Source organism: Saccopteryx leptura, chromosome 3, assembly GCF_036850995.1.
Source record: "Saccopteryx leptura isolate mSacLep1 chromosome 3, mSacLep1_pri_phased_curated, whole genome shotgun sequence".
Lineage (NCBI taxonomy): Eukaryota > Metazoa > Chordata > Mammalia > Chiroptera > Emballonuridae > Saccopteryx > Saccopteryx leptura.
The window spans coordinates 94,797,508-94,808,334 of NC_089505.1; the positions used below are offsets into that span (position 1 = coordinate 94,797,508).

General features: G+C 56.3%; 1 protein-coding gene across 3 annotated transcripts; it reads right to left on the minus strand.

Moving 5' to 3' along the window:
* Positions 1-1,459: 1,459 nt before the first annotated feature.
* MFAP2 (microfibril associated protein 2) lies at positions 1,460-8,108 on the minus strand. 3 transcript variants are annotated; one of them, XM_066372028.1, is made up of 9 exons: positions 8,037-8,108; positions 4,917-4,994; positions 3,914-4,000; positions 3,665-3,691; positions 3,497-3,583; positions 3,280-3,324; positions 2,416-2,503; positions 2,114-2,187; positions 1,460-1,928 (listed from the first exon to the last, which is right to left on the minus strand). In XM_066372028.1, exons 2-9 carry the CDS (start codon positions 4,951-4,953, stop codon positions 1,825-1,827), a joined length of 549 nt encoding a protein of 182 aa, XP_066228125.1. In that variant the 5' UTR covers positions 4,954-4,994; positions 8,037-8,108; the 3' UTR covers positions 1,460-1,824. The 3 variants fall into 3 exon arrangements, with proteins under 3 accessions (XP_066228125.1, XP_066228124.1, XP_066228126.1); XM_066372027.1 differs by having other exon boundaries at positions 3,914-4,003; XM_066372029.1 differs by having other exon boundaries at positions 2,416-2,553; positions 3,914-4,003.
* Between the last annotated feature and the right edge of the window lie 2,719 nt (positions 8,109-10,827).

A 10,827-nucleotide genomic window follows, 5' to 3' on the forward strand; every position in this document is an offset into this window, starting at 1 on the left:
AAATTCCTCAGAGTTCAGAGGCCCTGTATTTTTATACCTTTTTATAATGTTAAATGTTCAGAACTGTTTGTTTTTTATAACAAGACCACATTTTCTAAAAACAGCTTTGTACAGATGTCTCTCTTTGCTATCAGAATGCCTTGTCTAGCTTGGTAGATGGGAGGGGAGACAGGGAGGGCCTGGGCCTGTAACGCCGGTGGCCGAGGCCAGGCAGGTCCACACTGGACTCGGGCAGACGGTAGAGAAACTACAGAGCCAGAATGTAAACGGCCATTCCCATTTAATAGTCTCGCAACAGCAGATGAGCAAACAGGCAGATTGCCACTTCTCAGGCCAACAAACAGCAAAATGGCCCCTCAGAGTGGCAAGCAGGCAAGCCACACTGAGGACAAGCACCTGCAGCCTTATATAGACTACACTCACGTGGTGCTGCCCCGTGCTCATGCACTGATAGGCAAAGGACAGGTGAGCAAGCCTAACAGCTGTTTTCCCAACAGTGCCCCAGTGAGGGACTCGGGGAGTGGGGAAGCTTTAGAAAGGCATGTGGAACTTACCAACCTCAGGATGTCGGGGTGGGGAGGCCGCCAGGATCCAGTGGCACTCACCCCATTTAACAGATAAGGCTGTTGAGATGTGAGCCAGCTTGACTTTCCAGCCCAAGCTTTCTCACCCTTCTCAGGGTGGACCCCACCCTCTGGAGAGTGACAGGCCTGCCAGGCAGCATGGTGAGCAAGTGCAGGCTTGGGGGTGAACGGGGGGTCTTGCCGTTGCCCTACTGAGCGAGCTTGGGCAAAGGAGCTTAAACCTGTCAGACTGTGGAGTCCAACCGAACCAGGTTCTGCCCAGCTCTGCTACCTCTAGCTGTGGACCCTTGGGTGGGTTAATGTGTCTGGGCTTAGTTTCCCTGTCTATAAGATGTGGATGTTAATTGTACCCACCACATAGGCTTGTTTGGAGGGTTAAATAGGACGGGGCTGAGCACTCATGCAGAGCCTAGTCCCCACTGCAGGTCAGAGGGTGCTGTATTGGCCTGCCCCATTTCTGCCCTCTGAACTGCATCTGTGTGCGCCCCCCCCCCCCCCCCAGAGCTCTTGATCTCAGCGCACCTACCTTGACCTCCTGCCTTATACCCTCTCCCTCATGTTTCCATTCTGGTGGCCTGTCTTGGCTTGCATTGCTCTGATCACGGGGGCTCGGGCCCTGACAAGAAAGCTGTACCCCTGAACCTTCTTTCTATGGTGTAACCCTGGCGCGCAGTGGACATGGCCCATCTTTCTGGCAGGTCTGAGCTGAAGTCAGTAGGTGAGGAGGCAGGGCTGGGACAGCAGACAAAGCCCCTTCTGAAGGGGCCGTGTAGCCTTTTAGGACAGGCAATGTTGGAAGTACCAGGCCACCCAGTTTGTGTTCTCTGAAAAATGACTGAATCTTTTGTAAAAACTTGTTTTTAATTTTGTATGAAACAGGTGGTCTATGCCCGGGGACTGTAGGAAATCCAAGCAGACCAGCTGGGGTGAAGGGCATAGCCTACCTCAGGGAGCTGGGGGGACTGTCCCCAGAGGAACTGAGAAGGCACGCTGAGGCCCAGGTCCCAGTGAGAGGCCTGGGGTGCCCCCAGGTGGGCAGTGGGAAGCCCCCATTGTGCCTCAAGGGTGGCCACAGGCTGAGGAGGGTCCTGAGACAACCCCCTGGGCCGCAGTCCTCTAACTTTTTACGGAATAAAAGGAATGTCAGCCGGGAAGGAAAGCACCAGGTGAGGCGGGCCCGAGGGAGGGCCCTGGAAGTGAGCCCTGGATGTGAGGCGGGGCAGGGCTCGGGGCCAGCACCCTAGCAGCCCCCGCAGCTCCGAGCACAGGAGGCCGCCACAGATTGGCACAGGCCACTGCTGGCCATCACACCACATTTGGAGAACTTGTCCCGACATAGGTCAGCTGTTGGGAAGGGGGCAGAGAGGAGTTGGGGTCAGGGTGGGGCTGGGTGATGGGAACTGCTCCCCACTCCTGACCAGAATCCCCCAGAAGTGGTCCCCGCACAGAACACGTGTTTAATAAGCATCAGGTGGGTGGCTAATGAGAGGGCCGGGGCAGGGAGAGGTCTAGGGGTGGAGGCTGCCTACCTCGGAGGAGCTCCTCGTGGGCACAGACCGTGCGGACACAGATCTCCTTATTGATGACGTACATTCGACGGAGGCTGGGGAGATTGGGCCAGGGAGGTGTCAGCCCCACCTTCCCCCAGCCCCACTGGGAGAGCCTGGACAGGACCTGGAATTGGAGCCCGGGAGTCCCAGCTCCCAGTCTAGGGCTCAGCCAGAGCTGAGCTCACCATCAGGATTCACTTATCTTTCCCCAGACTCCACCTGGGCGGGCTGGAGCTCTCCCCTTCTGCTCCCTGCCCCGCACATGCGCTATCTGTGCTCACCTGTAGAAGCAGACCTCGTTGAGACACTGTTTGCAGGGCTTGTGTATGGAGTAGAGGCGGGTGCACGGGTACTGCTCCTCACGGCAGTCTGGGTGACAGGCGGGATCAGACTGGGAGGCTGCGGCTTAGGGACCAGGACTGGGGGCGGGGAAGCCCCCAACGTTGCCCACCAGAGACTGGCTCTCATCTCAGGATCTAGCTACACCCTACACCCCCTGGCCCAGCCCAGACCCACTCCCTGCCACGCATGCACGTAAGCATGCATGCAAACACGCACGCAATTACAGGCATAGGCAGAGTTGGACCTTCTGAGGCTGCCCAGTTTTGTACATATGCAAATCAAAACCTCACTTAGAAGCATATATTCAAACATACATAAATTCAAGCACAAATCTACAGCACACACACAAAGTCCACACCAACCTCACAGGAGCACGCACTACCACACTGAGCTCACAGGGGTCAGACGGGATCCCTCGGCCTTGCTCTCTCAGGCTCTTGGCTGGGGCAGCATGGGGCCTGCTAAGCCAGCCTGGGCTTCCTGCCTCCTCCTCACCCGCGTGCCAGAGCGCCACCACTGCCAGGAAGGCCCCAGTTTGCTCCTTGCCTCTCCCCAGCGCCTGGGAGCAGAGGACTCCCTGGGCTGCAGCCACCTCAGCCTCCAACCAGCCAGGCCCAGGGGGGAGGGGTTTCCTGGAGCTGCCCTGAAGTCCTGGGGTTAGCGGCCTAAAGCAGGGGCACGTCTGCAAGCACCCCTCCCCACCACCTACCCAGGCCAGAGCACAGGCCTGGCGGTCTCTGTCCTATCAGCGCCCCAACCCACTTCACCACGACTTCGGGTGCCGCTGTCAAGAAGGCTCTTACCAAGAGGCCCAGGCTCCGTGGGCTCCGTCTCTGCATTTCCTGGCTCTGGTGTTGGGAGAAGGGCAGGCAGAGATCACTGAGAGAGGTCTATTCAGGGCAGAGTTAGGTCACCTCTCCCAGCATGCCCAGCCTCCACCCTCCCACCCCACCCCGGGCCAAGACCCTCTGCAAATACCCCCTACACACACACTCACCCCCAGGGTCAAAAGGAGCCTACCAAAGGTGGGGGCCGGGATGACTTCCTGTTGGACTTGCTGCTGAGACTGGAACTGGAACTGCTCCTCCGAGGGCCGAGGGGTGGCCTCTGCAACAGATCCTGATAAGGAGGTCTGCCCCTTCCCCCACCCAGATGCCCACCCATCCTCTCCAGCCCCCTACCCTTTACCTTGATAATCATAGTAGTCTGGGTTGTCTGAAAACAAAAGTGAATGTGGAGTTGGTGTGGGTCAGGCTAGCTCCCAGTCCCAGGGGCAAAGGAGGTCACAGTTGAGCAAGGGCCATCCCCTCTACCCCCCACCCCGACTCCCATCACCTAACCCCACCAGGTCCCGGGCTGAGCCTTGCACATCCGGGGAACCAGGTCTTGATGACATGACTGGATTGGGGGACTGGGGGGGGGGTGTCAAGACCTTACCAATCTGGTCACCGTAATGGGTGTACTGTACGTGGTCTGGGAATGGTGGCAGTGGGTCCAGGTCATATTGCCCCTGAGCCAGCAGGCCTGCTGTGGGGAGGCAAAGCATGAGGGGGTGCCTCACAGGGGACGGCAGGGGAACTGAGGCACTTCTGGAGAGTGTGGTGGAGGTCCAGCAAGCATGTAACACCCTAAGCTCCTACAACCAGACTCTTAGACCCACAGGATCCAAACTCCTTCCTCAGCCATTAAGGCCCTTATGCTCCCTGGTCCTGTGTGACCTCATGGACCTCATTCTGCTCATCTCTTGCATGCTGGCCTCCTGGCTGTTCCTGGAACTGAGCACTCTCCTGCCTGCCCCAGGGCCTTTGCACTTGACTCTCCCTACCCCTGTGATCCTGGTCACCTTCTCCTTCAGGTCTCAAATAAAATTTCAGCTCTGCTAAGAGGCTGTTGCCGGCCCACCCACCTCTTCTATCTCATTCTTCTGTTTATTTCCATCATAGCACTCAATACAATTGGACATTTATCACATCTACTTGATAATATAGCTCTCCCTTCCCTGGACAGGCAGTATTGCAAAGGCAGAGATTTGTCTGCCTAGTTCATCATTGTATCCCGAAGGCCTCGTCCAGTGCCTAGCACATAGTAGGTGCTCAACAAATATGTTAAGTGAATGCGTGTTAGACAGACCTGGCAGAGACTTTTGATCTCCACTGATAACTTAAGAAGAAAAGTATGGACTTCTGATGCCCGGGAGGTGCCCATTCTCCAGAATTCCGCCTGCTGCTGCTGTGAACAGTTGGGGTGAGGGCCCAGGAAACGCCTCAGACTTTGGGAGGTGTCAGCCAGTTTAGTCCGTGGTCCAGGAGGCAGGAGGCCCTGGGCCAGGGAGCTGAGTTCTGGCCATAGGGTACAACAAAGACTGCCATCTCCCTTCTCCACATACCTTACTATCACCCACATAGGGGAGTTCCCCAACCCATTTCCAGAAGTCACTTACCAGGCAGGAATAGCAGGAAGAGGTAGGCAGCTCTCATGGCTACTTAGTGAGGAGGGCTGGGCTGGTGTCAGAGGACAGCTGGAGGAAGAGGAGGGGGCAAACTGCATCCCAGGCCCTTAACCCAGGATTACTGAACCTACTCCTGCTCCCCTGAATTCAGCCTGGAGAAGGAGGCACTCAGAATAGAAGTAGGGCAGGCCCTGGCTGGTTGGCTCAGTGGTAGAGTGTTGGCCTGGTGTGCAGGAGTCCAGGGTTCGATTCCCGGCCAGGGCACACAGGAAAAGCGCCCATCTGCTTCTCCACCCCTCCCCCTCTCCTTCCTCTCTGTCTCTCTCTTCCCCTCTCGCAGCCAAGGCTCCATTGGAGCAAAGATGGCCGGGCGCTGGGGATGGCTCCATGGCCTCTGCCTCAGGCACTAGAATGGCTCTGGTTGCAACAGAGCAACACCCCAGATGGGCGGAGCATCATCCCCTGGTGGGTGTGCCGGGTGGATCCCTGTCGGGCATCTCTGTCCGGGGCATGCGGGAGTCTGTCTGACTGCCTCCCCGTTTCCAACTTCAGAAAAATACAAAAAAAAAAAAAAAAAAAAAAAGAATAGAAGTAGGGCATATGAAGGGCCCAGAGGAGAAACTGAGGGATATCTGCTGACCTTGATGGCCTACCAGGTATTCATATCCTAAGGGACAAGGCCTCCAACTTGGCTCCAGGGCTGATCTTTTTTTTTTTTTTTTTTGTATTTTTCTGAAGCTGGAAACGGGGAGAGAGTCAGACAGACTCCCGCATGCGCCCGACCAGGATCCACCCAGCACGCCCACCAGGGAGCGATGCTCTGCCCCTCCGGGGCGTTGCTTTGCCACGACCAGAGCCACTCTAGCGCCTGGGGCAGAGGCCAAGGAGCCATCCCCAGCGCCCGGGCCATCTTTGCTCCAATGGAGCCTTGGCTGCGGGAGGGGAAGAGAGAGACAGAGAGGAAGGAGGGGGGGGGGTGGAGAAGCAGATGGGCGCTTCTCCTATGTGCCCTGGCCGGGAATCGAACCCGGGTCCCCCGCACGCCAGGCCGACGCTCTACCGCTGAGCCAACCAGCCAGGGCCCAGGGCTGATCTTGACAAAGGAACAGACCCTAACCTGCCCTGATCAGTTAGAGGACATTTCTAATCCCCCACCAGCCTTGACCCTGCCCTCCCTGCCCACTACCGTGCCCACTCGCTGGTTCAGCACCTCCCCAGGGGTCTAATGCACTGATCATGTGAATCTATGACCCCTGGGCCCATCCTTGGGACCCCAGCCCTGTCCCACCAACATCACAACCCACCCAGGAGCATTTGCCAAACCGACCACCTGCTCCCAATTAGCCCCCCCCCAGACTCTGAGCATCTTTCTCAGCAGGAAACCATATACATACATGGCCCCAGGGGCCCTAGGCAGCCAGGCCTGGGCAGGACTCCTACCCCCAGAAGATTCCTCTCCTGCCAGGCCTCCCAAGACCTGGCTGTGCATCAGACTCACGAGACTGTGGTCTGTTTGTCTGGGGCAGCAGGAAACACTTAGGGTGGAGGCTGAGGAGGGCTTCCCTGGCTCCTAGAAAGGCAGCACTGGAGGGGACCATAATGTCACCCAGCCTAGGGGTGCTGGACCCCCTGACACTGGATGACAAGTGTTGTGTGTGTAATTTGAGGGGAGAAACAGAGCAGTGATCCATAGCTTTCATTAGGCTCTTGAAGTTAAAGAACTCCTGGTTGAGTCCAGCTTCCAGTCTTTGGCCCCACAGTGGACTTGGCAGAGTCCCCCACCTCAGTCTCAGCTCAGTGGAGGGCAGCCTCAGACTGTCAGCCTCCACTGGGAGGGCTGGGAGAGAGCCCAGCTCCTTTATCCAGGGCCCCCTCCCTGCCACAAAAAGGGAGTTCCTTCAGACAGCTAACTGGAAACCTAACTGCCATACCCCCCCCCCCAACCCCAGGGAATCTAGGGAGAGGGGAAGAGAAGGGACAGAAACAGCATCTTGTACTCCTCCTTCCCCATCCTGAGACTTCTGTGACCCCCTGCCCATTTCATGTATTCCATATCTCTCTCCCTTCCTTAATCCTCACTGCTGTCGGGTGAGGTGGGCGAGGACCCTGAGGTGGGAGGAGAGGGGACCGGTGACTCAAGTTGCCCCAGAGGCCCACACCCCTGTTCTGAAGGCCTGTGGCCTCCTCCTGGTGAGGGGGACTGAAGGACCTGGACCTCCTTCCTTGGGACTCCCTACAGAGCTGCACTATCCCATCCTGTCCCCCTAGGCTGGTGGCAGCCTCGCTCATTGGAGCTGTCACCACTCAGGAGGGAGGTCCTGAGTTGGGGAGCAAGGGGCCTTAGGAGGTGTATGTGTGGGGTGGCCTCTGTCCCAAGCCCTTCCTTGGTCTCCAAGCCGGTACATAGAGTCTTCCTCCCCAGAAGGGCTCGCACCCAGGCCCAGGGGAGTCCTGTGGGAGTAATGAATTGTCCAAGAGGTCATCTCCATGTACTTCTAGACTTTGGGTTTTGGGGGTGTGGGGGAGACCAGGATCTGCCTAGGAGGCTGCCCACCCCTTCCACAGCTGCGCTCCCCTCCCCTCTGCGTTTTTTGGAGGAAGGGGACAAGTGGGGCCTATCTAGAGCCTCCTGCCACACGCTCACTCAGAGGGAAGCCCTGCCTGCTCTGGAGGCCAGGCTGGGGTCGGGCTGGCGGGAACCAGATGTTGCAGCCCGCACAGCTGGGAACAATCAGCCACAGCGCGCTGCCCCCGTCTCTGATCTCCCTTTGTCTCTCTGCGTCCCCGGGCTCCCGCCGCACACCCCCACCCCACCCGCCACATTCCAACCTCCCACGGAGAACAAAAGCCGTCCCCACCCCTGATACCCCCACTTCTGGCTCCCCCCAAACTAGGGTTCCCCTCCCTTCCCAACTCACGTCCTCCCCTCAAAGCGATCCCAAACTTTCCAAGTGGCCTCTTAGCATCTGCTCAGACGGCCGGGGTTCAAGGACGCTGGCAGCCGCTCCCAGGATAAGGGACACGCAGAGCCCCGCACCACCACCCCCTACCCGCGACCCGGGTTCCCCCCCAGAGCTCCTGGCCGAGTCCCGCAGCCAGGCCCGCGCTTACCTGGCCGGGTCACTCCACTGCCCGCTCCGAGTCCGCCCGCCAGAACCGCCCCTTTGCCCGCTGCGAGCCCCGATCGGGCCCCCGACGGGCCGGCGCCCGCCCTCCAGCCCCGGATCTGCTGGGTCCTAACGCGAGAGCCGCCGTGCCGGCCGCGGCGCCCTCGGGTCTTCAACCCGCTTCTAGGGGCGGACCTGGGGAGGAGGAAGCGCCCGCGGAGCCATCGGAAGTCTGTTCAACACTCACACGGTGCAGACCGCTTTCTCCTTATCTCCCCATCACACCTGGGCCGCAATCATTGGTGACCTGGACCGCAATCATGGTGAGGTGGGCGCATTACCCCATTTTACAGAGGAGGAAACCAAGGCTCAGAAAGGTGATTCACCCAGAGCCTCTCAGATGGAAGGACGCCTTGCGCTCCTGACTTCTCCCAGCTTGGAGAACACCCTCCCTGCGCTGATTTGCCTCCTGCCTCCCTGGCCGTGCTTTCTGGGACTTCTTAATCATCCGTGGGCTAGGACTAGCTTCCATAGCCAGCACTTCTTTCAGCCCAGTGGCTCCAGCATACTACGCCTGGCCGGCCCCACCAACCTCCCCAAGGCTTATCAAATTCAACAAGGACCCAGGTCCAAATTCAGGACCCCTGCCCCTGTCCAAGACCTGGGCTTGGAAGGTGTTCCCTTTCAGGGAGTGCCCCCACCCCCACCCTTTCATTACTCAGGCTTCTCCTGCCATCAGCCCCCGCATCTGATCCAGCACCCAGCCACTAATTCTGCGTCCAAAAGATCCTTTTGAGTGTTCACTGCCTCCCCGGAGTGTAAGCCACCACCATCTCTTGCCTGAACTCTGTAACGTCCAATTTGGGCTTTCTCAAGTGGGCCCTGCCCTCCCCCACCTGCCTCAGACCTTGGCCCCCTTCTACCTAAAGCCTTCGCTCCTTTTCCATGGTACCTAGGATAAAAGCTAAGCTTCCACCCTGGCCGGATAGCTCAGTTGGTTAGAGTGTTGTCCGATACACCAAGGTTGCAGGTTCGATCCCACAGTCATTGGGATTGGTTGACAAGGTTGACAAGAGTTAACTAATGAATGCATAAATAAAGGGAACAACAAATTGATGTTTCTTCCTTCCTCTCTAAAAAAATTTTTTTTTAATTTTTTTTTTTTAGATTTTTAAAACATTCATTTTAGAGGGAGAAGAGGGGAGGAGCAGGAAGCATCAATTCCCATATGTGCCTTGACCAGGCAAGCCTGGGATTTCAAATCGGCACCCTCACCATTCTAGGTGGATGCTTTATCCACTGTGCCACTCCAGGTCAGGCCCTTCTTCTTTCTCTAAAATCAATCAATCAAAATAATAAAAGTAAAATTGTAAAAAAAAAAAAAAAGACAAAAAGACTAAGCTTCCCTTTGGCACCCAAGGGCCCTATCCCTTCATCCTGGTCTGGCTCTACCTCTTCATTTCCTGCCTGCTTTTCCTCCAGCTACATGAACTTTTGGCAATCTCTCACTAAATTCCTTTCTCAGCGGCCACAGGGCCTTTGCTCAAGCTTTTCTTACCCGGGAACACTGGTGAGGTCCACCTCTTTCTGGTTATAGAGCAAACCCTCTCTTCCTCAGAGCAGCCTTCCCTTTCTCCCTGTCACGCCCCAAAGCACCTCTGCTTTACTGCTCACAGCTGTCATGTTGCCCTGTCTGTGGGACCATTTGCTGAGCCTGTCAACCACATGAAGACAGGGACATGGTCTGTTTTTGCTCATCCATGATTTCTGCTCATTAGGCGCAGTGCCGGGCTCAGCAGCTCTTCAGTGAATATTTGTGGAATGAATGACTGTACACTTGATTCTCCTCAGAGACTGGTTGGGTTGGTGGTGCAGTTCCCCTGCCTTCAGGGCAGTCCTAGCCCTGCTGAGTCATGGGAGCCTGAGGAGGGGGCTCCAGCAGGGATGCCCCTTGGTTCAGACCCTCATCATAAGATTGATTGCCTGACCCCACCATGCTCCCCACAATCACCTGCCTTTTAAAGACTGAATCCTATTAGTGACTAAACGCAGCAGTCTCCCTGTTGCAAACCCAAGCAGCAAATAACTGTGCAGGTCTCGGGTGGGAAGGGTGGAAGATTAGAAAATAAACACAGAAAGAAAAACGATGGGATAGGGAGGATCCATTGCACCGCTAATAGCTTGCAAGAGCCAGTCTTCATCCCCAAACCGCTTTATTTATAGGGCAGAGCAGTCATTAGCAAAACAAAGAAAGCTCAGCTACAAAGTCACATTTCTGAGGCAAACCAAGAATTCCCCCAAGTGCAGAAAACTCTCTACTCTGCATAGCATCTATTTTTTAAAATTTTTATTTTATTTATTCATTTTAGAGAGGAGAGAGGGAGAGAGAGAGAGAGAGGAGAGACAGGGGGGAGGAGCTGGAAGCATCAACTCCCATATGTGCCTTGACCAGGCAAGCCCAGGGTTTTGAACCGGCGACCTCAGCATTTCCAGGTCAACGCTTTATCCACTGCGCCACCACAGGTCAGGCCTATTTTTAAAAAAATTTTTTTTTATTTTTTGTGGCAGAGACAGAGTCAGAGAGAGGGACAGATAGGGACAGACAGGAAAGAGATGAAAAACATCAATTCTTTGTTGTGGCTCCTTAGTTGTTTATTGATTAATTTCTCATATGTGCCTTGGCCAGGGGGCTACAGCAGACCGAATGACCCCTTGCTTGAGCCAGTGACTTTAGGCTCAAGCTGGTGAGCTTTGCTCAAACCAGAGGAGCCCACGCTCAAGCAGGCCTCAGTTTC